Below are 27,285 nucleotides of genomic sequence, written 5' to 3'. Positions count from 1 at the left end.
GGCTCACAGACTGTGGGAGCGGGTACGCAGAGGCCCGGGATTAAATGGCCAAGGCAAAAGGACGTAGATGCCCGCGGGCCCCGTCTGCCCTCGCTGCTGCGACGGTCTGGGTGTCGTTAGGAGAACGGGGCGGAGACGACACCCGGAACGTCTGGGATAGAGGTGGGAGGTGAGGGTCTCCGGCCGGGTGTCCGAGGGACCCAGGCTTCTGCCAGCCCCTCGCTCTGTGCTGGTGGTGACGATGGTGATGGTGGGGGGCGGGTGGTGGTGACTGTGTCCGAGGACGATGGTGTAAACCGAGGTGGGGGGGGGGGGTCGTGTGTGGCTCGGCGGTGTCACCGCCTGTGAGGGTGTGACAGCGACAGTGCCAGGCTGCGGCGGGCTGCGGGCAGGGGCTGGGCCGGGGGACCGGCTCCGGGAGGCTGCGTGTTCGGGACAAGGCGGGCCGCGAGGGTGGGACTCCCGGCTCTCCAGGGGGTCGCGGAGGGGGGGGAGGGGGAGGCCCGGGGATGAGCCGAGGGGGCAACACGAGCCGGTGCGGGCCCCGGGCCCCTCCCACCCAGCCGGGGCGAACCTTCACAGGCGTCAGGTTCGCTGTTTCAACCGAGCCCCGTCGCCCACGGTTTTCGGGTCCCGCGCCGTGGGGAAGGGGAAGAGGCGGGGGGGAGGCGGGGCCGGCAGGGTCTCCGCCCCCCCCGCCCCCCCATACGCCGCCTCACTCCAGGGAAAGAGCCGGGTCGGGAGCGGGAGGGGAGGCGAGACCAGGTCAGGGGGGGGCCGGACCTGGGACCGGGAGCGGGGCCTACACGCGCCCTCCCCGGGCCCTCCGCGAACGATGCCCTTGCTCCTGGATGCCCCCCAACCTGGAGGGGGTCCCCTCCCCCGCCCCCCGCCCTGTCGCCAAGGCTCTTCCAGGAGGTGGGGGTGGGGGCATGGTCCCGCGCTCCCGGATCTGTCCGGGTGCCCCTTGCCATTTCCTTTCCCCGCGCTCAGTCTCTCCGCCTCGCCCCCCGCCCCCTTGGGGTCGGGACGCCCGGAAAAGAGAAATCCGCACCTTATTTCCATTTAAAAATCTCTCTATTGCGCAGAGGGCGGCTGGGCTCGGTGGAGGGGGCGGTGTTGCGGGGGGGGGCTCCCTCCCTCTCTCGGTATAAAAATAAACATCTGGGCGGCGCGGGCGGGCGCGCTGCGGTCCCTTTAATTTCTCATATTTTCCTCTCGTTTCGAATAAAATAATAAAATAGTCAAACAGGACGCGGGCGGGGGAACACTGAACGCATTCGGAGCGGCTCGAAGGGTCCCGCTCCGCCGTGCCCCTCCCCTCATCTCCCCCCACCCCCGACCCCAGCCGAGGCCGAGGGGTGGGTGGGGGGTGTCCCGGGAGGGAGGGGGGTCCCGGGCCGTCAGCAGGAGCACTTGCATTCCGAGATGACCGGGTACTGGACGGGGATCCAGGTGCAGTACTTGTGGCGCGCCCAGCCCTGGCAGTGCCAGCGCAGGAGGGTCTTGGGGACGGAGCGCGCCGGGCGGCAGAACATGCCCTGGGGCAGCGAGCAGGAGCGCTCGGGCGGGCAGCTGCCCTCGCGCAAGTAGCGCGGCCAGAAGCGCAGGCCGAGGTCCTTCCAGGTGTAGACGACGGGGCACGAGGTGTACGCCCACAGCCACTGCGCCAGCCGGCGCCGCGCCTTGCGGCCCAGCTTGACGCGCGCCCCGGCCGGGCCCTCGCCCAGGTCGAGCCGCCGCAGCTCCCCGCCACCTCCTCCATCTCCGTCTCTTCCTCCTCCTCCTCCTCCTCCTCCTCCGGCCCCGCCCGGCCTGGGCGGCGGCTCCGGGCCGGACGCGTTGCCCTGCGACGGCGGCGCGGCCACCGACATGAAGCCGGGGTCCAGGTGGCTGCCCAGCCGCTGGCGCAGCGCGCGCTCGTCCAGGTCCTGCTCCTTGGGGTCGTAGTCGGGGTCCGGGTGCTCGATGATGTCCTTGACGGGCAGGCTGTCGCTGGGGGACGGCCGCAGGCGGAGGAAGGGCTGGCCGGAGCCGGCCGGGGCCAGCGCCATGTAGGAGCAGAGCAGCAGCGCCCCGGCCAGGGCCATCCTCCGCGCCCGGGGAGACGGACGGACGGCCGCGCGGGCGGAAGGACGGAAGAAGGACGGGCGGGCGGGCGGGCGGGCGGACGGACGGACGGGCGGACGGACGGACGGACGGAGGCGGAGGAGGCCGGGCCGACGGCTCAGCCGCGGAGGGCGGCCTGGCGGAGGCGGCGGCCCAGGCTCAGGCGCATCCGGCCGTCCCCAGGCGCCGCTCCCGCATCCCGCTCGCCCCGCCCCGCCCGGCCAAGCCTCCCGGACGCCCCTGGCCCGGCCCCGAGGGGCATAAATAGGCGGCGACGCCGCGGCGGGAGGGAGCCGGGAGAGCCGGGGGAGCCGGGGCTTTAAATAGCTGCCCCCGGGGGGAGACGGGAGTCCACCGGCCGGCCCCCTCCTCCTCCTCCTCCTCCTCCTCCTCCTCCTCCTCCTCCTCTGTCTCTCTCGGGCCCTGGCGAGTCGGTGGGGTGGGGGTGGGGATGCCCGGGAGGAGAGGCCGGCGGCCGCCTCTCCACCCCCCGGCCGGGAATCCCGGGCGGGCGGGCTGACCGCTCCGAAAGGCGGCGAAGCCCCCGACCCCTCACCCCTTCCCGCGCCGCCCCCTCCCCTTCACTCTCTCTCTCTCTCTCTCTCTCTCTCTCTCCAAAAAAATTCAGCGCGGCCTCGGCTCCATCCCCATGGTGACAGCTGCGCTCAGGCCCACGACAAGTTGTCTAGACTCTGACAGGGTTTGGCGTGAGACCGGAGCCCGGGAATAAAACCTCTTTTATGGACGCGCCGAAGAGAGGGGGAGCGCGGGCGGCGGCGGCGGCGGCGGCGGCGGCGGCTCCGGGCGGGGAGGGGGCCGGGGCCGGGGGTCCGGGCCGGCCGGGGGCCACGCGGGAAGGCGCGGGAACGGGAGAGAGCGGCGCCGCCCTGCGGAGTCCGACGGTGCGCGGCCCGGTGCGGGAGCCGGGAGGAGTCCGAGAATGCGGAGATCCAGGGTGCGGAGTCCGAGGCTCCGGGGGTCCGGGGGTCCCGAGCCCGGGGTCCGAGGGTCCCAAGGGCCAAAGGTCCGAAGGCGCGGGGTGCGAGTCAGAGCGGCCCGCGGGCGGAGGGGTTGAGCGGCCCCAGGCGTGCAGAGGCGGGTGACCCGGCCGGTCTGCGGGTCCTGCGGGTCCTGCGGGTCCTGCCGGTCCTGCGGGTCCTGCGGGCCCAGGACCGGACCCCCCGGCGGGGCCCTACGGGGCAGGCCGGACTCGGCTCCCGCAGCGGCGGCCCGGCCCGGCCCGGCCCGGCGCGGGATGGATTCACCCCGGGACGGGGGCGGAAGGCGGGCTCGGTGGATCCTGGCCGGTGCCAACCTCGCTGCCCCTGCCCCGGCTCTCTGGCTGCGCTCTGCCCCTCCGCCCGCGCCGCACAAGTTAAATATCTCGGCAGCCGCCGGCGGCGGCGGCGGTGGCGGTGGCGGTGGCGGCGGCGGCGCCGTGTCCGCGGGCGGGGCGGGGGGGGGGGGTCCCTGACTGACATTCCGCCCCCGGCCCCGCCTCCGCCCCGCCCCGGAGCCCCGCATCGCTCTACCGTCCGACGGCCCGCGGCGGGCCGGGAAGCCCAACGGGGGGCGCCCCGCCCCTAGCGACCCCCCTCTGGGAGGAGGGTCGGGGGGCCCGGACAGCTGGGTCCGGGGACGGCGTGGTTGGTGGGGGGGGGGGGGAACGGAAGGAAAAGTGAGACCCGACCCCAGGCGAAAGGGAAGAGAGCCCGAGCGGATCCTTCCGCTGAGGAGCCTGAGTCGCCGGCAGGATAGATCAAACATCAAAGGGGAAGAAGAGCAGCGGATCTGGCTTTTTACCAGAAGTTTTGAAAGGTCTCCTCCCCCCCGCCCCCTTCCCCCAGTTCCCAGGACCTGCCGCTCTCCGGACCCCATCCAGGGGGGCAGGGAGGGTGTGGGAGAACGAGGAGCCCCCAGTGACCCCCCATCCCACCCCTCCAGCTTCAGCCCGGGGTCCCCCCCGCTCCTCGAGGGGGTCGGCAGAGAGTTTGGAGCCGCACGCTAATCCGCAGCGTGGCGGGAGGAGAAGCTCGGACCAGAGAGGTTCTGGCGTTCAGCTCCGGGCGCAAGGACGAGTCCTGGCCCGGATCTCTAATGGGGGTGGTGGTCCTCAGTAGCTCCAGGCCCCTTTCCAGCTCTCCGCGGACCCTTCCCGGCCGAAGGTCCGCTGGGGACAGATATAATCCGTCCCCCACGTCCTCCGGGCTCCAGTTCTCCGTGCTGGGCTCTGTCCCTCAGTCGGCCGTCGCCCCCTCACCCTTACCGTCACCCTCACCCTCACCACCTCCGGGCATCCCTCCACGCTGACATCAGCCTTGACTGGGTTCCAGCGATTGGACACACGGCTAACTCCGGGCTGCGGGTAGTACGAGCTGTCCCCCCCACACCCCCACCATCTGGGTCTCCTTCGACCGCCTACTCCGGGGCCTGCCGCCCGCTCCCATGTCTGCCCCCAGACCCAATCCGGTGCCCAGGCATCTCTGTGGAGCCCTCCAGGGGGGCTTTCTGCCTCCCCTCTGCTCCCCCAGGCTTCCGCGGACTCCACTCCCTGCCCTCAGCCAACCCCAGCCCTTCGCGGAGCTTTCTCCCCAGCTCCCATGGACACACCCGACAGAGGCCCAAGGTCGGCGGCCTGCCATTCATTCATTCTATCAATCGTATTTATTGAGCGCTTACTGTGTGCAGAGCACTGTACTAAGCGATTGGGAACCTCCTTCCCTTCCCCACAGCACCTGTATATATGTAGATATGTTTGTACATATTATTTATTTATTTTACTTGTACATATCTATTCTGTTTATTTTATTTTGTTCGTATGTTTGGTTTTGTTCTCTGTCTCCCCCTTTTAGACTGTGAGCCCACTGTTGGGTAGGGACTGTATATGTTGCCAACTTGGTCTTCCCAAGCGCTTAGTACAGTGCTCTGCACACAGTAAGCACTCAATAAATACGATTGATTGATTGATTGTAAGCGCTTACATAGGACATGTATAGCATACATCATATCTACGCTTGGGAGAGTACAGTAGAACAGTGAACAGATACATTCCTTGCCCACAACGAGCTTACAGTCTAGAGGGCAGGGACAGGGTCCGGAGAGGTCCCATAAGGGGCTGCCCGAAACTTTTCCCCCTCCGCTGGAGTGTGAGACGGCGCGAAAAGACGAAGTGGGGGAGTTTGAGTGACATCGTTCCCCACCAGAAACTCCCGCACCCGAACAAAGACGGATCTGGGCGTCGGATCTGGGGCTCGCCCTGACCCTGGGACTCAGTCGGCTCTGGGTTGGGCCAGCGAGGGGAGTGGTACAGCCATTGAGAAGGCCCGAACTCCTAGGCCCGGTTCCTCGAAGAAGACGGGAATGTCTAGACTGTAAGTCCGTTGTGGGCAGGGATTGTCTCTATTGCTGAATTGTGCTTTCCAAGGGCTTAGTACGTGTTCTGCACACAGTAAGTGCCCAATAAAAACGATCGAATGAATGAATGTCGGGTGGGGGGGACGCTAACTCCGTCACTGCCCTCCCAACAAGACTATCCGGAGCGGAGTGGACCCGGCCCTTTCTACTGTCTGAGCTCCCAATCTTGACCCGAGAGTGCTCCCCCCCATGCGGGCAGCCACTTCGGACGCGCCTAGGTCTGGTCCGGGCACCGGAGGACCAAGACAACCGCTGGGGGGCGCTCTGGCGGAGTAACCGACCCTCCAGGCCTAGGCTCGGGGATCAAGACCCAAACAGCGCCGCCTGGTGGCGGGGAGCGGGGGGGAACCGCGGCCGTTGTGGTCTGGGCCGGGTCGGGCCCGGGCCGGGACCAGAATCTCGGTGGACCCGATTAGCGCGATTTCCACGTCGGAGGAGAAAACTGAGCAGTCCGGAGAATAAACGGTCCGACGCCTTCAAGCTGCTGCACCCGGAGCCCTGCACGCAGCCCCGGAGGGCTGGGCGTGGGGGACAGCGGGGCAAGAAGGCCCCGGAAGGGCGGGAGAGGGGCAGGTCCAGCCCCGGCTGCCTCACAAGAACTGACCCCTCATGATGTCTCCGGACCGTGTGGGCTGACCCCTCTGACGCCCCCACTTCCCCAACTCCCTTCCAGCCCCCTTGAGTTAGGGCCAGATCCCGAGGAATCCTATTGTCGGCACGTGCGCATGGGTACCAAATGCCTGGCTCTCTCATCATTCTCCCTGATTCTGCAGTCTCTCCTTCTCGGGTTCTGTCTCCTCTGTCTCTCTCCGGTTCTCTCCCTGTCCCTGTTTTTCTTTTTCTGTTCTTGTCTCTCTTCTCTCTTCTTCCGTCCTTGTCTCTCCTCTCCTCTTTTTTCTATCCTTGCTCTGATCTCCCTTACACTCAGACCTTTTCTATCCTTGCCTCTCCTCTCTCCTCTCCTTTTCTACCGTTGCTGTCTCTCTCATACTCTCCTTTTCTATCCTTGTCTCCTCTCCCTCTCTCTCTCTCACACGCACACACACACACACAGTTTCTCTCTCTCTCTCCCTCTCTCCCGTCCCTGGCTCTGTATCGGGCACTTGTTCTGTCTCTGCCTCTGCCCCTCCTCTCCCGCCTCGGTCCCTCGCCGTCTCTCCCGGTCTCCGTCCCTGCCCCGCGCCCTCGTTTCCTGCGGCCTCGCCTCCCGCTCTGCTTCCGTCGCCCCCCGCGGGGCCCGGAGTCCCGAAGGATGAGCTTTTCGACCCGATTCAGACGCCCCCCCCTCCTCCTGGGGCCCGGAGCCGGGGCCCGGGCCGCAGCGGCGAGAAGGTGGGAAAGGCTCGGTGACCGGCCCCGGCGTCGCCGGCGCCCTCCGCGCCCGCTGCCCGCTGGGCGCCTTTGTTGCGGCGGCAGGAGAGGGGCCGGGGCCCAGCTGGGGGGCTCCCGCCCCGCCCCCGCCCCCTCCCCAGCGCGGCCAGAAGAATGGCTAATTAAGAGGTCTCCGCGAGGCCGAGCTTCATTCAGCCAGGGGGAGGGGGCGCGACCGGGGGAGGGGAGCAGGGGAATTGAAGGGGTGGGGGGCGGCCGGAGACCATGACATCACAGCTCTGCGGAACCCCAGTCGAGAACGCTTAACCCTTTCCTGACCGCCCCCGAGGCCTGTCAGGGGGGGCGCAGGAAGAGAGAGGCCCCTCCGGCCTTCCCAGCACCTCCTGGTGCCCAGCATGGCCGGGCTTCACTCCGGGGTCCTGGTGGCCTGGGACCCGGCCTCACCCGGGCCTCCACGGGCAACCTTTTCTCTTTAATCGCGATCGAGGGGAAACGGTCATTTTCCAACCCCCGCGGCCCGCCTCGGCTTTGGAGTCAGAGGTCATGGGTTCAAATCCCTGCTCCGCCAATTAGCCGTGTGACTTTGGGCAAGTCACTTAACTTCTCTGGGCTTCAGTTACCTCATCTGTAAAATGGGGATGAAGACTGTGAGCCCCCCCCGTGGGACAACCTGATCATCTTGTAACCTCTCCAGCGCTTAGAACAGTGCTTTGCACATAGTAAGCGCTTAATAAATGCCATTATTATTATTATTATTATTATTATTATTATTATTATTTCCCGCCCCTGTGGCCGCTAGCCCTCCTCTGCGAGCCTCCAGCTGTCACTCAGGGCTCCCAGATCCCGCCCCTCCCTTCCAGCTGTCACTCAGGACTCCCAGTCACCCCCCCCCCCCCCAAATCCCGAGCTGTCATCCAGGGTCTGGGCCCCTCCACCGCACCCTGAAAAGATACAAACCCGTTGTGAGCCGGGAATGGGTCTGTTTACCGTTGTACGGTACTTTCCCAGACGTTTAGTACAGTGTTCTGCACACAGTAAGCAGCAGCAGAAGCAGCACCACAGTAAGCGGGGAAGCAGCATGGCGTAGTGGACAGAGCACATGCCTGGGAGTCAGAAGGTCATGGGTTCTAATCCCGACTCCGCCATTTGTCTGCTGTGTGGCCTTGGGCAAGTCACTTCACTTCCCTGTGCCTCAGTTACCTCATCTGTAAATTGGGGATTAAGACTGTGAGCCCCGTGTGGGACAGGGACTGTGTCCAACCCAGCGCTTAGTACAGTGCCTGGCACATTCATTCATTCCATCGTATTTATTGAGCGCTTACTGTGTGCAGAGCACTGTACTAAGCGCTTGGGAAGTACAAGTTGGCAACATGTAGAGACGGTCCCTACCCAACAGCGGGCTCACAGGCACATGGTAAGCGCTCAACAAATACCATAATTATTAGTAGTAGTAGTAGCGGGCGCTCAATAAATACGAATGAATGACCGAAGCGGCTATCGTGGCCGCTCCGATCATCCCCACCCTCGCACGCCTTCAGGCCCATTCCCCCATACGAAGACCTGCCGAGCTTGCCCCTCTCCCCCTGGCCGTCCTCTGCCCGCGCTGCCCGTCCTCCTCTATCCGCGCTGCCCTTCCGCTCCGCACCGCCCTTCTATCAATCAATCGTATTTATTGAGCGCTTACTGTGTGCAGAGCACTGTACTAAGCGCTTGGGAAGTCCAAGCTGGTAACATATAGAGACAGTCCCTACCCAACAGTGGGCTCACAGTTTAAAAGACTTCTAGCCTAGGGACCAACCACGCCCACGGGCCTCTCACTCCCCGGGCCACTTTCCCCGACTCCGGGACTTCTCCTTCCTGTTTTTTTCTTCAGTCCCCCTCCCTCCAAGCCCCCTCCCGCCTCTTCGCTCCCAGAGCTGCTCCCGGGAGCCGCCCTGGGGGAGGAGGCCGCCTGACCTGACCCGACCCCAGCTGACGAGGTCACTCTGTGGCCCGGTGTCATTGCTATTGGGTGGAGCCTGCGGCCACCGCCCAGGAATCCAGCGACTCGCCCCACTCGCCCGCCCCTGACCTGCCAGGTGACCAGCGGACTCTGCATCTCTCTGGGCCACGGTTTTCTAGGCGGGCTGAAAAAGGGGGAGGGAAGCCCCTTCATTCTTCCTTCATTCATGTTAGTCCCCTCCTCAAAAATCTCCAGTGGCTATCAATCAATCTGCGCATCAGGCAGAAACTCCTCACCCTGGGCTTCAAGGCTCTCTATCACCTCGCCCCCTCCTACCTCACCTCCTTTCTCTCCTTCTACAGCCCACCCCGCACCCTCCGCTCCTCTGCCGCTAATCTCCTCACCGTAGCTCGTTCTCGCCTGTCCCGCCATCGACCCCCGGCCCGCGTCATCCCCCGGGCCTGGAATGCCCTCCCTCTGCCCATCCGCCAAGCTAGCTCTCTTCCTCCCTTCAAGGCCCTACTGAGAGCTCACCTCCTCCAGGAGGCCTTCCCAGACTGAGCCCCTTCCTTCCTCTCCCCCTCGTCCCCCTCTCTAATCCCCCATTTTACCTCCTTCCCTTCCCCACGGCACCTGTATATATGTATATATGTTTGTACATATTTATTACTCTATTTATTTATTCATTTATTTTACTTGTACATATCTATTCTATTTATTTTATTTTGTTAGTATGTTTGGTTTTGTTCTCTGTCTTCCCCTTTTAGACTGTGAGCCCACTGTTGGGTAGGGACTGTCTTTTTATGTTGCCAACTTGTACTTCCCAAGCGCTTAGTACAGCGCTCTGCACACAGTAAGCGCTCAATAAATACGATTGATTGATTCATTCATTCATTCATTCATTCCTCCCGGGGCGGGGTGAGGAGGCAGCAGATAACTGACGAGGATGCACTCTGCACTTTTTTATTTTGTCCGGTGTTTATCCAGTTGCCCGTATTGTCCCCCACACGCCCGACAGGATCAGTGCTGCTTGTCTCGCATTTCGTGTCAGAGATCCCCTCCCCCCCCCCAGTCCGGACCAGAACTGCCCATTTCCATTTCTGTGGTTGAATCCAGGGGGCCGAGGCCGAGTCTGCTTCCCTTACTAGGCCGGCCCGGGCAAGGTCAGTGCTTACAGGAAGACAAGCTGGAAGAGGCCGATGGGAACCTGGATAAGCCACCCATAACCAAGGCGCTGGTCCTGGGTTCGGGCCTGCCAGGGCAGAGCAGAACCAGCCACTGTCTGCCTAGGACCCAGAATGAGTTGGACCAAGGAGCGGAAGGGCAGAGCTGCAGCCCAACTCCAGAGGGCAAGAGGAGAGTGGGGCCCAAGGGGCACCCACTGGACTGGGGGAGGGATGTAGGGGCTGACTGGGCTCTAACTCTAGGGGTCATGGCCCCCAGGAAGGCCAGCAGGGACGGAGCAGGGGGCAGGACGGGCGCTTCCCCTTCCGGAGAACCAGGGGTGGGGATCTGGGGGAGGGTGTTGGGGTGGGAGGGGGTGGTAAGACAGCAGGGAGGGTGGGGGGCCAGGGGCCAGAGTTAGGCTTGTCAGGGGAGGGTTTCCAGGGCCCTTTCGGCATTTTGCCAGGTTTTATGGTTCCTTAGCGATTAGATCCACATGAGACAACGGTTTGCCCTTAGCGGGTGTGGGGAGCAGGGCCGGGGGGCGGGGGTGGTGGTGGTGGTCTCTGCTCACCACAGCCAACCCCAGCCCAGGCCCCATGGGAAGGAGACCGAGGGGCACCAAGCTGGGCCATGGGGGGCTCACTTTACACCACTGCCCTGGGGCAGGGGTAGGGGCAGGATTGGGATTGGGACCTCAGCCCCGACCCCTGCAACCCGAAGCCTCTCCTGCCACCCACCGTGAGGAGCAGTGTTGGGCCTGGGACATCTGACCCCCCGGATGTGGAGATTGTCATTTTAGGGATACTTCAGCCCTTTGCCCACCACCACTAGGTCCCCTCACTTCAGTTCCCTGTTCTCCCAAGACGTGGACCCCCGAGACTTAGTCAGGCAAGACCCCTATCCGCTTGCTGCAGCCCCTGAACTCACTTTTCTATTTCATCGGGTTTTAATTCCATTTAAGTAGTTTGAAAAATGACTGTCTGGAGCTTGAGCCCTAGGGCTGTCCAGGAATGGGAGCGGGGTGGGCCTGGAGGTGGCCAGCAGTGGGAGCAGAGTGGGCCTAGGGGTGTCCAGGGCCGGGCAGGTGACGCCTTTCTTGTCCTGCTGCTCCCAGGGTGCACCTGAGACACGGCTGGGGACAGGGGGCGAGGGTGGGGCAGTCAGGGACTCCCCAATTCCAGATGACTTTGGCCTACTCTGATCAGGAGACAGGAATGCCAGGGGGTCTTTCTGGATTCAACAGATGGCGGAGGCACCTTGCCCCCTGTCCAAGCTGCAAGACCCTTGTGGGGGAGAGGCAGGGGTTGGGGGTCCCAAGAGGAGAGGATGAATGGGAGGCTCAGGGGGCCTCTGGGACAGAAAAGGACAGGAAGTTTGAGGGCAACCTCATGCCCCCACCTCTACCTGCTTTGCCCTGGGACAGTTGCTATTGCTTTGAGAGCTGGGTGCTTCGGGATGAGGGCCGGGGGCAGGCTGGGGTTTAGGCAGCCCCCGCTCTCTCCCTGGGACAGTGGCAGATGGGGCTGGATGTTTCCTTCTAGCTGGGAGGCGATGGGTGGAGTGGGGAGGCGCCCCCACCCCTCCTTCTGTCTGGCTCCATCCCCTCTTTCTTCCTGAACTTGAGGCTTCATCTCCTCTCCCCGTCCTGAACTCCCTGGCTTCACTTCCTCTCCCCTTCCCGGACTTGCTGGCTCCATCTCCTTTTTCCCTCCTGGGCTCGCTGGCTCCATCTCCTCTCCCGACCCTGGACTGGTGGTTCCATCTCCTCTCCCCATCCTGGGCTTGCTGGCTCCATCCCCTCTCCCCTTCCTAGACTGACTGACTCCATCCCCTCTCTTCTTCTTGGGCTCACCTGCTCCATCTCCTCTCCCCTTCCTAGACTGACTGACTCCATCCCCTCTCTTCTTCTTGGGCTCACCTGCTCCATCCCTTCTTTCCCTCCTAGGCCCCCTGGCTCTCAGTTCCGTCGAGGGAGAGTGGTTGAGGAAGGTGGGGTCTATAAAGCTCCAGGAACTCTGAACTCAAAGGCACCCCAAAGTGGCACCCCAAAGTACCCCCCGCCTGCTTCAGGCCCTTCTCCAGATTCCAGGTTGGGCCCTGAAGGGGGCAAAGGCCCAGGCCACTCTATTTCCCTCACCAATGTAAGGAGCCTCCAGTCCTCCTCGTCTCCCAAGGCATGGGGGACCTGGGGGTCTAGGCACCGGCGGGAAGGGCGGGGCTGGTGCCCGGAGTTGGATGTGAGGGGTGGGCGGCCGGGGCAGACTATAGGGCCTGGGTTTTATTTCCATACCCCATCCACCCCTCCCCGCTCCCCACCCCCGCCCAAGGCCTTCCTCTCAGGGCTGCCACGTCCCTCCCTCTCTGCCCCGAGGGCACCCCCACTGGCACCGAGAAAGGGAGGCCCCGGCTGAGACCCCACCCACGGTGGGCTCAGACAGTGGTGGCCGGCCCAAACTGCAACAGCAGGGGGGAAGTCTCCCGGATGCGAACGAAGAAGTGGGCTCTGCTGGCGGCCTCGGGGCGGGCGAGGGGCTGGGCGTCCCCGGGCAGCCAGTGCTCCTCCCCTCCGGCCTCCAGGACCAGCGCGAAGTGGGCCAGGAGCTCCTCCCCGTAGTGGGGCGTGGCGGCCGGGCCGCCCTCCGCTAGGCGCTGTGCCGCCGCGTTGGTCTCCAGCACGGCCAGGCGCACCACTTCGGCTGCCGTCGTCCGCCTGCTCACCTGCAGCTGCCGGACACAAAAGCGGCCGTTAGCATCCCCTGCCGCCCCTCCCCACCGGCAGCCTGCGGGGCGGGAGAACGGGACGGGGCTTCCCGGGAGGTTTGGGCAGGACTCCCGAGCCTCAGGGATTAGACTACTACTAATGATGATGGTATCTGTGAAGCGCTAACTATGTGCCCGGCACCGCTCTAAGCGCTGGGGTAGATAGAAGCTAATCAGGTTGTCCCTCGTGGGGCTCACAGTCTTAATCTTAATCAATCAATCAATCAATCATATTTATTGAGCGCTTACTATGTGCAGAGCACTGTACTAAGCGCTTGGGAAGTACGAATTGGCAACATATAGAGACAGTCCCTACCCAACATTGGGCTCACAGTCTAAAAGGGGGAGACAGAGAAAAAAAACCCAAACATACTAACAAAATAAAATAAATAGAATAGATATGTACAAGTAAAATAAATAAATAAATAGAGTAATAAATATGTACAAACATATATACATATATACAGGTGCTGTGGGGAAGGGAAGGAGGTAAGATGGGGGGGATGGAGAGGGGGAGAGGAAGGAAGGGGCTCAGTCTGGGAAGGCCTCCTGGAGGAGGTGAGCTCTCAGCAATCTTACCATCTTACCTCCTTCCCTTCCCCACAGCACCTGTATATATGTATGTATGTTTGTACATATTTATTACTCTATTTATTTATTTATTTTACTTGTACATATCTATTCTATTTATTTTATTTTGTTAGTATGTTTGGTTTTGTTCTTTGTCTCCCCCTTTTAGACTGTGAGCCCACTGTAGGGTAGGGACTGTCTCTATATGTTGCCAACTTGTACTTCCCAAGCGCTTAGTCCAGTGCTCTGCACACAGTAAGCGCTCAATAAATACGATTGATTGATTGATTAATCCCCATTTTACAGATGAGGGAACTGAGGCACAGAGGAGTGAGGTGACTTGCCCAAGGTCACACACAGGCAAGTAGTGGGGGCGGGATTAGAACCCATGTCCTCTGATTCCCAAGCCCGTACTCTTCCCCTTAAGCCACGCTATGGCTAAGGGCACTGGGGAAGTGGGAAGTGCTACAGGGCTTGGGGGATGGGGGAGAAAGAGGTCGGAGCGGGTCCTCAGGGTTGGGGCAGGAGTGGAGGGCTAGGGTAAGGGTGGGAATGTAGGGCTGAGGCAGGAGTGGAGAGAAATGGGGGCGCAGAGGTGGGGGTGGGGAGAGGACACAGGGCCAGGGTGGAGACTAGGGCTAAGGCCTAAGGGGCAATGCCAGCTCATCCCTCCCTGCTCCCTGAGTGCCGGGGGAGGGAACCGGGGCCCTGGAGTCTCCCCGTGCCAGGGGGAAGTCAATAATAATCCTCATTCTGGTATTCGTTGAGCGCTTACTATATGCCAAGCACTGCCCTAAGCGCTGGGGGAGATACAGGGTTATCAGGTTGTCCCAGGTGGGGCTCACAGTCTTAATCGTGTGGCCTCGTGGCTCAGTGGAAAGAGCACGGGCTTTGGAGTCAGAGGTCACGGGTTCGAATCCCGGCTCCAACACATGTCTGTTGTGTGACCTTGGGCAAGTCACTTAACTTCTCTGAGCCTCAGTTACCTCACCGAGGATTAAGACTGTGAGCCCCATGTGGGACAATTTAATCACCTTGTATTCCCCCCCCCCAGCGCTTAGAACAGTGCTTTGCACATAGTAAGCGCTTAACAAATGTCCTCATCATCCCCTTTTTACAGGTGGGTAATTGCGGCCCAGAGAAGCGCAGTGAGTTGCCCGAAGTTGGAGGGGGCGCGGGGTCTGGGCGGAGGTCTCGGTGCTGAGGGCTCAGAGGGCGCCCGGCCGGAGGGACCCGTCGGTCCGCCGGCCCCCTACCTGGACGCTGGCCCCCCGCGGCAGGCCGCTCTCGTACTGGGGACAGACGGTCAGCGTGGTGCCGGCGCCCGGTCTCCGTCCCGCCTTGCGGCCCGCGGGCTCGGGCGGCTCCGGGCCGCCGGGGGTCCCGGCTGCGGGCCTGGGGGCGGGCCCGCGGGGGCGGGCGCGGGGGCGGGGGCGGGCGCGGGGGCCGGCCGAGGCCGCCCGGGGCGGGGCGGGGGCGGCGGGGGCGGCGGGGCCGCGGGGCAGGTCCAGGCTGCTTGTGCGCACCGTATAGGCCCGGCGCTTCTCCGTGATGCGCAGCAGCTCGATCTGGCGGCTCGGCAGGACGAAGTCCGGGTCCGAGAGCTCAGGGGCGGGGGCCGGGGCGGGGGCCGGGGCCGGGGCTGGCTCCCCCGGGGCGGGCCCCGGTGGCTCGTGGTCCCGCAGCACGTCGGGGGCGGCCCCCTGCCCGCGCCGCCCCGCGCCCTCGGGGCTCACAAGGTCGGGCTCCCCGCGGGGAAGGGGCCGGGAGCCGCTCGAAGTCTCCTCAGGGGGCGCGGCCGGGGAGCCCTCCTTCTCTCCCTCCTCCTCCTCCTCTTCGTCTTCCTCCTCCTGCTCCCCGTCCTCGCCCTCGCCTGTCACCGCCTCCACAGCCCCTCTGCCACCACCGCCGCCGCCGCTCTCTCCTCCTCCTCCTCCTCCTTTGGGGGAATCTGCAGGGGGAGTCGAGCCCTCACGACCACCGCAGCCCCCTGCTCTCACGTCCACAGCCCGTGACCAGCCCTCGCCCGTGGACACCTGCCCGGGTCTCTACTTTATCTTAGGATCTGTCTCCCGGCCCACTCGCGTTCGTCGGAGGACAAACTTGAGGACAAGGATCGTGTCATTGACTACTCTATTTTCCTCTCCCAAGTGCTCAGTGCAGTGCTCTGCACACACTAGACTGTATGCTCCTCGAGGGCAGGGATTGTATCTACAAACTCTACTGTACCCTCCCAAGTGCTCGGCCCAGTGGTCTGCACGCAGTGGACCGTAAGCTCTTTGGGGGCAGGGATCACGTCTACTAACTCCCTCATACTCTTCCAAGCACTTAGTAGGCAATCGATCAACAGAGTTGATTGAGTGATTGGGGTGGCGAGGCATTGACCCACAGAGCAGGGTGGGCTCTGAGGGGAGCCCCTTCCACCCAACAAGACATCCCCCATTCTCCAGCTCAGTACCCTTTTCTGTCTCTGCCCAGTGCCCAAGACCAAACTCACCTTCAGAGGGGGAGCACAGGGGGCTGGGGGGCAGGACGCCAGGGTTCCAGTCCCAGTTCCAATTCTGGTTCACTGGATTAGTCAGGGACCCCCAACTAGACACCTCAGGGTCCCTTTCTGAAATGGGAGAAAAAGAGCCAGGGTTATCTGGATGAGGGGGGTTCCATGGGAACAGAGACCCCTAAACGGCTCCTTGGCTTTCTGCCCCACCAGGGAGCCCCTCATCCCTATTTTAAGTCCTGGTTTCTCCCCCCCCCCCACTATGGCACAGCCCCTGCCCCTCCCTACCCAGTCTCTGTCCCTTCCCACAGTGCCCCCAGCCCAGAAAAGTCAGCATTCGCTGACTCAGTTTGAGCATCGTCTTAATTGGGCTCCATCTCATTCACTCCCACGGCTTCAACTACCAACCCTGGGTGGATGATTCCCAGATCTCCTTCTCTCTCCTTTGCAGTCTCGCATTTCCTCCTGTCTTCAGGACACCTCTTCATGGATGTCCCATCAACACCTCAAACTTAACAGTTGCCACCCAAACCTTGTCCCTCTGGTACCCCACTGCCTTTCCCATCACTCTAGACAGCATCACTATCCTCCTTGTCTCACAAGACTGTAATCTTGGCATTATCCTCAATTCATCTCTCTCATTCAACCCACATATTCATTTATCACCAAATCCTGTTGGTTCAACCTTCACAACATCTCTAGAATCCACCCCTTTCTCTCCATCCAAACCACTACCACACTGGTTCAAGCACTTATCCTATCCCATCTGGATGACTGCAACTCCCTCCCCAGCCTCCTGTCTCTTTCCAGTCCAGTCCAGTCCATACTTCACTCTGCTGCCTGAATTTTAACAAAAATTCAGTCCCCAACTCCCTGTTCCTCAAGAACCTCCATTGATTCCCCACCCATCTCCATGACAAATAAAAACTCCTTGTCTTGTCTTATGCTCCTTCCCATTGCCTTTAAAGCACTCAATCAGATCTCCCCGTTTTACCTCATCCTGATCTACTGTAACTCAATCCATACACTTGGCTCCTCTAATGCCAACCTACTCACTATACCTCAATCTCATCTAACTTGCTGCCAAACCCTTGCCCTCATCCACCCTCTAGCCTGGAACTCCCTCCCCCTTCGTAATTTACAAACTATCACTCTCCTCAAATCCTTACTAAATCCTATCTCCTCCAGGGAGCCATCCCCAACTAAGCCCTCACTTCCCCTTCTTGCCTTCCCTTCTGCATCACTTCATTCGTTCATTCAATGGTATTTATTGAGCCCTTATTTTGTGCAGAGCACTGTACTAAGTGCTTGGGAAGTACAAGTTTGCAACACTTGTACTTCCCTTGCCCTTGTCCTTAAGTATTTTGATACTCACCACACTCCAGCCCCACAGCACTTATGTCCTTATCCTTATACTCTATCATTTCCCCGTCATGTATTTTAATGTCTGTAGATCAATCAATCATATTTATTGAGCACTTTCTGTGTGCAGAGCATTGTACTATGCACTTGGGAGAGTACAGTATAACAGAGAATTGTTGGGCAAGTTACCTGCCCAAAATGAGTGTACAGTCTTTGAGGGGGAGATAGACAGAAATATAAATAAAATAAATTGTGGATATGTACAGAAGTGCACACAGTGCTCAACAAATACCAGAGTCCCCAGCGGGATAGGTCCTGGGTCTAATTTCCAAATGTGCATTCCTTCCCAGGGCTTAGTACAGTGCTCGTGCACACAGTAGGCACTTAATAAATTCTATTACTACTACTACAAATAAAAATGGCATTTATTAAGCACTTACTACTATTACTACTACTACTCGTGGCTCCGTAGAAAAAGCACAGGCTTGGGAGTCAGAGGTCATGAGTTCTAATCCCAGCTCTGCCACTTGTCAGCTGTGTGATTTTGGGCAAGTCACTTTACTTCTCTGGGCCTCAGTTCCCTCATCTGTCAAATGGGGATGAAGACAGTGACCCCAACGTGGGACAACCTGATTACCTTGTATCCCCCCCCCGCCCCCTCAGCACTTAGAACAGTGCTTGGCACATAGTAAGCACTTAACAAATGCCATTATTATTATTATTGTTATTGGTTGATCTCAAGGGTTCCAATCCCCTGTACCTGTGTGGATTCTTGAAGGCTACCAAAAATCCTGCCCCCCCCCCCCCACCACCCTGGGTCCACCTCGGCTCCCTCCAGGGGGACTGGGCACCACCTGAAGGAGGGAGGAGTGACCCTTCCCCCATCCCCCCTCTAGCCATGAGACACCACCCTCGCCCCTGCCCCCCCACCCCGACCCTTCCCCTGCCTTGCTGGGTCCAGCACTCACCAAGGAGGGTCCGGCGGGGAGTCCTGGGGGAAGGGGCGGGTGAGGGCAGGAAATCTGGTGGGGAGGAGGCCCTGAGGGTGGGACACTCTTCCCTGGCAGCAGGGTCTGGTGGCATTGGTGGCGGAGGCAGGAGGGCGGGGAGGGGGATGCCGCCGGGTGGCTGCTTGTAGCGGGCATGCTGCAGGGCATCCACCAACCAGCGCTTCTCCCGCCAGATCTCTTCCAGGCGCTGCAACCGGCCGGAGCCGAGGAGAGGCAGGAGGTCCTCACCCTGCCCCCCCGCCCACCCCCAACCATCTCCACATCTTCCCCTCCCTTAATGACAGTGCCCTGCACACAGTAAGCGCTCAATAAATACAACTGAATGAATAATGCCCTTTCTTCCTCCCCACATCTCCCTCTTCCCAACCAGGCCCAGCCGGGGTCTCCACCCCCCGTCCCCAGCCCCTGGAGGCCCCTCCCAACCCCAGGCCGCCCCAGTTTGGCCCAGCAGGCCAGACCTGCACATGATCCTGCAGCCGCTGGTGCCGCAGCTTGGCGCTGGCCAGCTCGGCCTCAGAGAAAGCCTCGCGCAGCTTCTGCTGGGACAGCAGCACCTCCAGCTCGAGCAGGGCTGACACGCGGCAGTACGGGACCAGGAACGGCCAGTCGTAGGCCAGGAAGTGCACTGGGGGACAGGCAGGGCCTGAGGCTGGGCTGAGGACCGCCTCCCCGAACTCTACCACCCTCTGCTCCCCTAAGTGCTCAGGACAGTGCGCTGCACACAACAGGTGCTGAGCACCTATCACAGACTGGCTGGCTGAATGACTGACTGATGGATTGATTGATTGGGGGCCAGGCACAGGGGTTGAGGGGGCAGTGGGGTGGAGGCTGGAGAGAGGTTGGAGGGCAAGGAGGGAAATGAAGGGTTACTGGGGCTGTGGGATAGTAATGATGGTATTTGTTAAGCGCTTACTATGTGCCAAACACTGTTCTAAGCACTGAGCACTGTTCTAAGGATGGAGGGTGGGGGCTCCTGGGGAAGAGGAGTGGGCCAGAGGAGCCTGAGGAGATCCAGCTGTGGGACAGGAGGCTGGGGGAGCAGGGTGCAACAGGGAGTCCATGGGCTTCACCCCAGACACAGGCCTGACCTCCCCTTGACCCAACCCCTCAAGGGTCAACTCCCTCCTACCAACTTCCTCACTGGTTCCCTCTGCCAATCCTGGCCCTACCAGCTGGGCCAATCGGCCCTTTCTACTCCCCCATCGCCCCCCCCAAGCCAGCCCTCGGCCTCCTCCAGTGTCCCCATTCCTCCTTCTAGCCTGACTCCAGCACCCCCAGCCCTCCACCAGTCCTCCCTCCAGCCCTCCTCCAGCCCCCCAGGACTCCTTCCAGGCCCCCAGCACCCCCAATCATCCTTCAGTCCCCTACAGTGCTCTTGGAGCCCCTTCAGCCCTCAACTCACCCAGCTCGAACATCTGGAGCGGGAGAGTCAGGAAGCCGGAGCTGGGGGCATGGGGTGGGATCTGTCCCGGGGCAGTGCACACACCCTCCGAGGGTGGAAGCAGGAGCAGGAAAGAGACCTGGCCCCCGAAGTCCAGCACCTCCTGGCTGTACAGTCGGAAGTCTTGGGCCTGGAATCAGCGATGGCCTTGGATCAGGGAAACCGGGGCTGCTGGCCCTGCAGCCCTCCCTTCTACCATCATCACTGCCATCTTCCTCATCTGCAACCACACCACTATCACTGCAGAAGTGAAGCAGGATGGACTCGGTGCCAAGCACTATGCTGAGCGGTGGGGCAGATTCAGAATAATCAGATAGGACACGGTCTCTGTCCCACTATATATATATATATATATATATATATATATATATATAAATGGATATACATACATATATACTATATATATATGTATGTGTACATATGTATATCTATGCATGAGGGCTGAAAGGGGTTCAATCAGTTCGAGTCCTGGTGTCAACTGAAGGGGCTATATGGTTCAGGGTACTTAGAACAGTGCTTTGCACATAGTAAGCGCTTAACAAATACCATCATTATTATTACTGGGAGAAGAATCCGGGAAGGCTTGTTGGAGGAGGTGAGATTAAGGAAGGATTTGGAGGTGGGCAGAGCTGGGGTCTGACTGATGTGGGGAGGGAGGGAACTTCAGGCCTTGGAAGAAGCGCAAGCAAAGGGCTGGAAGCAGGAGAGTCGGGAAAGAGGTACACTAGGAGGTTGCCTTGGAAAAACTAGGACAGCGGGTGGGGGAACTGCGGGAGAAGAGAGAAGAGGGGTCAGGAAGGGCCAGGTGGCTTTGGGCCTCCAATCCTATGTGAGGAATTTCTGTTTGATGCGGACAGGCATAGGGAGCTGGCGGAGGGTTTTGAGGAGAAGAGAGTTGTAGGCCAAGTGACACCTCAGGAAAATGATCCGTGGGTCAGCAGTGGGGAGTGTAGACTGGAGGGAAGGGAGGCTGGAGGCAGGGAGGCTGGCAAGGGGGTTTGATTTGCTCTCTTTCTTCACCCCTCCCTCAGCCCTGCAGCACTTATGTCCAAATCTGTAATTCATTTATTTACATTAATATCTGTCTCTCCCTCTAAACTGTAAGCTCGTTATGGGCAGGGAACATGTCTGTTACACTGATATATTGCGTTCTCCCAAGTACTTAGTGCGGTGTTCTGTGCACAGTAAGTGCTCAATAAATATGACTGATTGATTGATTGATGCAACAGTCTAGACATGGCAAGATCAGAGCTCACACCCAGGCAGGAACACTTGGGGTGGAGAGGATGGGGTGAATCCGGGAGATGGTGTGCAGGAAGACCCCCACCTCAACATTATCCCCTGTCCCCAAGTCCAGGCCATTTCACCACTCCCACATTCCCTACCGCACCACCCGATTCTCACCCCCAAACCCCAACCCGCTGCAGCCTCTCTTCTCTGGTGCCCACCTCCTGCAAAGGGATGTTCACCATGTCGACAAGTTCCCTGATGGCTCTACGCAGCTCCTGGAGGAGAAGGCCCTGGCAGCTGTCAGGCTCCGGAGGGTCTGGGGGGCCCGGCTGGTCGGGGGCAGCCAGGGCCTGCAGCCATGCCCACTCTTCCCTGGAGGAGAGAGGGGTCGGTGCTGGGGGAGATGTCAGAACCCTGGTGGGAGACTGCTGGGCTTGGCCTTGGCCAGGGCTGCGGGAAGGCTGGGGGGGAACAGGGGGCCGGTGTGTGGGACGTCCCAGGAGGTCCAGGTTGGGATCGCCCACCTGGAGACATGCGGGTTATCCCGCACAGGGACGTGGCAGAGCATGCTGGGATGTCCCTCGGGTACCAGGACGCGGAGCTGGTCCACAGCGCTGCACAGCTTCAGGTAGCCCAGGTAGAGCCCGGGGGCCAGGGCCTGGCCGCTGCACCGGTCGAACGCCAACTTCTCCTGGGGGCCGGGGGCTGGGCTTAGATCCGTCTGCCCCCAAGCCAGGGGCCCCACGGCCTCGGGTCCCACCCCCCTGCCCTGCCCCCGCACCTGCATGGTGAGTAGCAGCTGATCCAGCGCGCTGGGGTCATCGGGGGTGGACACCGACCTGCGGCCACCCTGCAACTTGGCCAGGGGCAGCCAGCGGGAGGGGTCTCCAGGCAGCGGGCCCTCCACCTCCCGCAGGGTCACAACCAGCACGTTACCTTGGCGGTCTCTGATGGGCTCAACAAACAGGCGTCCCAGGTCCTGGGTCCCCAGCAAGCCCTGGCCGGGGAGGAGCGAGATCAGGAATCAGTGCCACTTTGGGTCTCAGGATCCCAGCCTGCCCACCCCCAGCCCACCACCCTCCCCTTCCTGGTTCACCCCCACCCCACCTCCAGCCCACCACTTTCCCCCCAACCTCACAACAAAAGCCCCACCTCCAACCACACTGCAACCACCACCAGACCCTCACTCTTCGCCCTCCACACCCAGACCCCCGGCCCCCAGCCCTCCATCCCCTGGCCCCCCAGGTTCTGACCTGCATCTGGGAAATGGCCAGCAGCATCTTGGAGCGCGTCTGCAGGACGCAGGAGCAGGAGTTTGGGGAGTCAGGGAGGCACTGCCGGAGCCACGGCACTTCACCCCACACGCAGGACACCTGCCACAGAGAGCCCGGGGCCGAAGCCCAAGGGGGCATGGCTCAGTGCCCTCTCCCTGCCCCCACCCCCCAACCGAGGCGGAGCATCGAGTCTTCCTCCCTCCCCACCTGCAAACAGTTTCAGCGCTGCCTCCCCAGCTAGACCATCAGCTCTTTGAGGGCAGGGACCGCGTCTGCTAACTCTTCTGCACTCCCCCAGTACTTGGTACAGTGCTAAACAAACAGAAAGCAGTGAGCGCCTCAAGGGCAATTTAAACAGAAACTCCTCACCATCACCGTCAAATCGGCTCTCCCACCTCACCTCGCAGAGTTCCCACTTCAACCTAGCCTACTCACTTCGCTCCTCTAATGCCAACCTACTCACTGTACCTCGATATGATCTATCTCACTCCTGACCCTCACCCCTGCCCTTCCTCTGGCATGAAACTCCCTCCCCATTAAAATCAGATGATCACTTTCCCCACCTTCAAAACCCTGCGAAAATCGTATCTCCTTCAAGAGGCCTCCTTATGCACTTCGATACTCACCCAGCCCTCACAATGCTTATGTAAATATTCATATACTTTATTATTTTCCCTGTCTATCTCTAATCTATTTTAATGCCTGTTTCCCCCTCAAGACTGGAAGCTCCTTGGGGGCAGGAATCACTTCTACCAATTCTGTTGTATAGTACTTTCTCAAACACTTAGTAAATGCTCAATAAATAACATTGATTGAAGGGCAGGGATCATGTCTGCTAATTCAACTGTACTTTCCCTAATGCTCAGTACAGTGCTCTGCATACAACAGGTGCTCAGTAAATACTGATGATGGATGGATCAGGACAGTTGGGTCTGAGGGACTGGGTGGTCCACAGGGGAGGATTCCAAGGTTTAGGATGGTGTCAGAATGAGATCAGATGGGGGTGAGGACTTTTCAGGGGTCAGGGTGAGTTCAGAGAGGTCACCCAGGCTTCAGGATGGGGCTGCTGGGGGTCACAGAGAGATCAGGACCTCAATGGGTCATTGAGGGTCATGGAGGGGTTAGGATAGGCCTGTCAGGGGTCACAGGGAGGTCAGGATGGGGACATTAGGGGTCCTGGAGAGATCAGGATGGGGTTTATGGGGGGCACAGAGAGGTCAGGATGGGAACATTGAGGGTTATGGAGGTTTCAGGATGAGATGGTGGGGGAGGGTCGTGGAGAGGTCAGAATGGAGCCGTTGGGGTCACGAAGAGGTCAGGCCTGGGAACATCACAGGGCATGGACAGGTCAGGCTGGGATCTTGGGAGGTCAGGTGAAGTCATTGGGGGTCATGGAGGGGTAAGGATGGGATTTTGGGGGTCACAGAGGGGTGAGGACAAAGCCGTTGGGGTGTCAGGAGGGTCTGAGATTAAGGGTGGGAACTGGACATGGCCAGCAGAAGTCCAAAAGGAGTCTAATGGTCAGAGGGGCCAGGGCGGGAGGGTGTGGGCCAGTCCCCACCTTCGCGAGCCACAGGAAATCCTGCAGGGGGAGGGTGGAGTCGCTGTCGTCTACTTCAAGCACAGGGATCTGGTCATCAGCTGTTACCAGGATATGGCTGTCTTTGTAGAAGACGGAGGCCAAGTGCAGACCCCTGTGGGGAACCGGGCAGCGGGTGGGAGTGGGGGTCATCCCTGGCAGGGGGAGGAGTTGGCGGGGGTGGGGGGAAACGAACCCAAGATGGCCTGAAGGAGATTGGGGACAGAAGAGGACAAGGAAGGGGAGAGGCCAGAGCTCCAAATTAGGAGGTTTGGGAGGGGCTCTTTGGAGGCCCCATGAAGGCCACTGAAAATCCAGCAGAAGGGAGCAAGGAGCAGGGCAGGGCAGAAGGGTCACGGTGGGGTAAATCCCATGGAGTTCCCTGGGGTAGGGAGGAGAAAATCACCCCCACTCCTCCCTGGCCCTCCCCCCAGCTGGCCCCTGCCCCGTCCTCTCCCCTGACCTGCCCTGCCCCCTGCCCCCCCCACCCTTTCCCTACCCTTCCCCTCCCCAACCTCTTGAGGGTTTTCAGGAACTTGGTCCCGGGGTAGAAAAGGTGCTTCAGGCTCTTGGAAACGGAGTGTTTGCGGCTCTGAGGCTGTGGCTGGCTGGGCTCTGGGGCAGAGGGCAAGGGGCAGGGGGCATCAGCCGGGCTTTCAGCAATGATGGCGGGGAGGGGTGGGCAGAGGAGAAGTGGGAGAGCTGGGAGGTGGCAGCCCCCAGTGCCCCTTCCTCCCTCTGAGACAGGGGGCAAAGCATATCACCCCCTCCCATCCCAGGCACTACCCCTTCCCCTTGGGCACTTCTCCCTGCCCCCATCCAGGGCACTGCCCCCCACTCCTGCACACACTTTGACTGCTCCCCGACTGATTCCCCTCTGTCCCAGGATCCCCTCGGGGCTGCTGACCGTGGCATGTGCAGTGCTGGTGTCCAGCCTTGACCTGGGAGAACAGCTGATCCAGATCCTCCAGCTGACCCCTCCGCCTTGGGGGCCGTCCATCCCACTCCCGCCAATCTGAGGGGACCAGGACATGGCAAGCAGTCCCGCTGTCCATCCCAGACTGGCCAAACTATCCATGCACTCCTCTCCCCAACTCTCAGTCCTCTCCCTCTCCATCACTCTCTCCCAGGGCGCCCCCAACCCGGCACCCACACAGATGGAGGGGATGCAGCGGGAGAGACAGACCCCCGAGGGATTCCCAACCCCACCCACACCCACGAAGGGGATGCAGAGAGTGAAACAGACCCCCGAGGGATACCCAACCCAGCACTCACATTCACAGGGAAGGGGAGGAGGGACATAGGGGTGAGAGACAGACCACTGGGGGACCCCCAACCTAGCACCCACACTCACTGGAGGGGACGGCAGAGGGAGGGACAGACCCCCGGGGAGGGCCCCAGCCCTTCATATTGTAGGCAGAGACCTGGATGTAGTAGCCGGTGCCCTGTGGGGGACACCTAGTGATCACCCTCAGCCCCAGGCCACCCTCAATCCCGTACCACCCTCAGCCCCAGAACACCGTTGGCCACGAGCATCCACAGACACAGGTCACCCTTGACCCTGGACCACCTTCGGGCCCAGGCGCACATGGCTGTAGGTCACCCTCAGCCATGGACAACCACCGGCCACCAGTGGGGACCACTGATGGCCACCGGCACCCACAGCTACAGGTCACTCTCAACCCTGGACCACCTTCAGCTCCAGCCCACTGAAGGCCACCAGCATCCAAAGCCAAGGGACATTCTCGACACTGAACCACCTTCGGGCACAGATGCTCATGGCTACCAGTCACCCTCAGCCCCCAGCCACCGACAGCGACTGATGGCCACTGGCATCCACATCCATGGGTCACCTGTGGCCCTGGACAACTCTTGAACACAGGCTCATTCCCAGGCTTACTCATTGCCGAAGCCTTTGGGGGCCCGTGAGCACCCACAGCCCAGAGGTCCCCAAAACGCTGTCAGCCAAGCTTCCGGCAGGTCTTGGTCCCCGAGGGACCCGAACACTCAGGGCCACGGCCAGGGACACTCCCTTGCTGTCCCCAGGCCAGAATGAGGGAGTGACCTCCTCCATCCCCTCAGTCCCTGGATGTTGCCTGGAGGGGCCCATTCCCCCCATGGCCCCTCCGGCACACCCCTCTACTCCATGGCCCCTCTCGAATTGGAGGCAGTGGGAGAGGGTCTTAGGAGGAGGGTGGGGGCGGTGACTCACCGGGCTCAGCCCCTCGATGGTGAAGTCCAGAGTGTGGAGTTGGTCGATAACTGCCTCACCCAGGACAGGGTGGAAGGTTGGAGAGAGACTCCACTGCACTGTGGGGAAATGAGGGGGTTGCTGGGATCAGCCAGGATGAGGGGCGAGATGGGGGGCCGTGGGGGCTGCTGAGGAGGGGGCGACATAGGTCGGGGGCGTCGGTCAGAATCGGGGAGGTGGGGAGCTGAGGAAGGAGAGACAAGGGTCACGGGAGTTGAATGGAACAGGGTGGCTGAGAAGGTAGCAGAGCTGTCTGGGGTATGAGGGCTAAAGGTCCGGGGCCGAGTGGGGACCGGATGGATGGACGGTCATTCCTTGGCCCACGCCACCTCCCCTCCACACTGGCTGTGGTTGGCCCTGGGACTGAGGAGCCCAGGGAACCCATCTGCCTCTGGGTTCAGGGCTGAAGGTGGGGGTAGTCATTGTCCTCAGGGGAGTGCTGCGTGTATGTGGGTTGGTGAGTCCCTCAGCTCTACCTGCTCAGACCTTGGGGGAATTGAGGTGCGGTGGTGGAAAGGTGGAGGCCCTTACCCATTGTCCCACCTATGGGGCTCCACTTCCAAGAATCCCAATCCCAGGAGTGACCCCAGCAAGGGGTCCCGTCCCCGGAACCTCAACCCCAGGGCATCAGAGCCCTGCCCCCAAGGCAGTGGAGCCCCCTCCCCCAGAGTCCCACCCCCCGAAGCCTATCCTGTGAAGCCCCAACTTCTCCGGCAGAAAGTGGCCAGTTGCCCACTGCCCTGCAGGCGCTGCGTCCAAATCCCTGGGGAAGCTAGGGATCCCGTAAGCATTGCTGACCTCGGTACTTGGTAACCACAGCAGAGTTGATGCTGAGAGGTTCTTGGAAGGTGACCTTAAGTGTAGAACTGCTGACCACAGACAGCCGGACACTGGAGGGGGCGTCGGGGACTCCTGGGAGACAGCGATTGGGAGGGTCTGCCCCAGACCCCTGACTCACCCAGACCTCTCCCTGACTGGGCACCTGGCCCACAGCCTGCAGCTCTGCCTCTCCTCCACTCACGTCCCTCTCCGTGTCCTCCTCCCTTCTCGTCCCCATCTGTGTCCTTTTTCAATGTCCTCATCCTGTGTCTCTTTGTCTCTGCACGTGTTCCCCTCCTGCATCCCCCTCCTGTATCCCCATCTGTGTCCCTCACTCCCGACTCCCCCCAGCCCAAGCCTTTCTCCCAATCCCCTGTGCCCTTAGGTCCCCCTGATCTTCGCCTGGCTGCCAACCTCAAGCCTGAGCTCAAACTAGCCTCTGCTCCGGCACCCTCCCCAGTCCTGGGTCAATCATCCACCCAGCCCAAGGACCAGTAGATCGTTTCCCCTGACCCCTCTCCCAGCCTC

General features: G+C 61.1%; 2 protein-coding genes across 2 annotated transcripts in view; both read right to left on the bottom strand.

The window, feature by feature from the left end:
• Positions 1-1,382: 1,382 nt before the first annotated feature.
• LOC119941782 (noggin-2-like) lies at positions 1,383-2,123 on the bottom strand. The gene is made up of 2 exons (XM_038762271.1): positions 1,855-2,123; positions 1,383-1,815 (listed from the first exon to the last, which is right to left on the bottom strand). The coding sequence occupies exons 1-2, from the start codon at positions 2,088-2,090 to the stop codon at positions 1,404-1,406; spliced, it is 648 nt and encodes a 215-aa protein (XP_038618199.1). The 5' UTR covers positions 2,091-2,123; the 3' UTR covers positions 1,383-1,403.
• Positions 2,124-10,900: 8,777 nt separating this feature from the next.
• The window catches only part of LOC119942110 (ankyrin repeat and fibronectin type-III domain-containing protein 1-like), an 84,839-nt gene continuing 68,454 nt past the window's right edge, over positions 10,901-27,285 (bottom strand). The window contains exons 7-26 of the mRNA XM_038762764.1: positions 26,737-26,850; positions 25,900-25,997; positions 25,042-25,132; positions 24,595-24,702; positions 24,203-24,302; positions 23,670-23,802; positions 22,088-22,207; positions 21,616-21,831; positions 21,359-21,525; positions 21,053-21,206; positions 19,566-19,734; positions 18,622-18,788; positions 18,122-18,350; positions 15,792-15,908; positions 14,640-15,245; positions 14,551-14,586; positions 12,281-12,688; positions 12,102-12,157; positions 11,369-11,505; positions 10,901-11,096 (exon numbers count right to left, since the gene is read on the bottom strand). Of these exons, the coding sequence (XP_038618692.1) occupies positions 10,901-11,096; positions 11,369-11,505; positions 12,102-12,157; positions 12,281-12,688; positions 14,551-14,586; positions 14,640-15,245; positions 15,792-15,908; positions 18,122-18,350; positions 18,622-18,788; positions 19,566-19,734; positions 21,053-21,206; positions 21,359-21,525; positions 21,616-21,831; positions 22,088-22,207; positions 23,670-23,802; positions 24,203-24,302; positions 24,595-24,702; positions 25,042-25,132; positions 25,900-25,997; positions 26,737-26,850 (3,422 nt within the window). The remainder of the gene's footprint in view (positions 11,097-11,368; positions 11,506-12,101; positions 12,158-12,280; positions 12,689-14,550; positions 14,587-14,639; positions 15,246-15,791; positions 15,909-18,121; positions 18,351-18,621; positions 18,789-19,565; positions 19,735-21,052; positions 21,207-21,358; positions 21,526-21,615; positions 21,832-22,087; positions 22,208-23,669; positions 23,803-24,202; positions 24,303-24,594; positions 24,703-25,041; positions 25,133-25,899; positions 25,998-26,736; positions 26,851-27,285) is intronic.

Source organism: Tachyglossus aculeatus, chromosome 21 (assembly GCF_015852505.1).
Source record: "Tachyglossus aculeatus isolate mTacAcu1 chromosome 21, mTacAcu1.pri, whole genome shotgun sequence".
NCBI classification, from domain to species: Eukaryota; Metazoa; Chordata; class Mammalia; order Monotremata; family Tachyglossidae; genus Tachyglossus; species Tachyglossus aculeatus.
The sequence above is the reverse complement of the archived record's forward strand: the minus strand, read 5'-3'. Positions and strand labels throughout refer to the sequence as shown.

What these genes read in the sequence shown, in the direction of transcription:
- LOC119941782 (XM_038762271.1), bottom strand. Translation starts at nt 2,090, where the DNA reads ATGGCCCTGGCCGGGGCGCTGCTGCTCTGCTCCTACATGGCGCTGGCC. An exon ending in ATGTCGGTGGCCGCGCCGCC is followed by an intron (nt 1,816 to 1,854) that starts GTCGCAGGGCAA and finishes GCCGCCGCCCAG; the next exon opens with GCCGGGCGGGGCCGGAGGAG.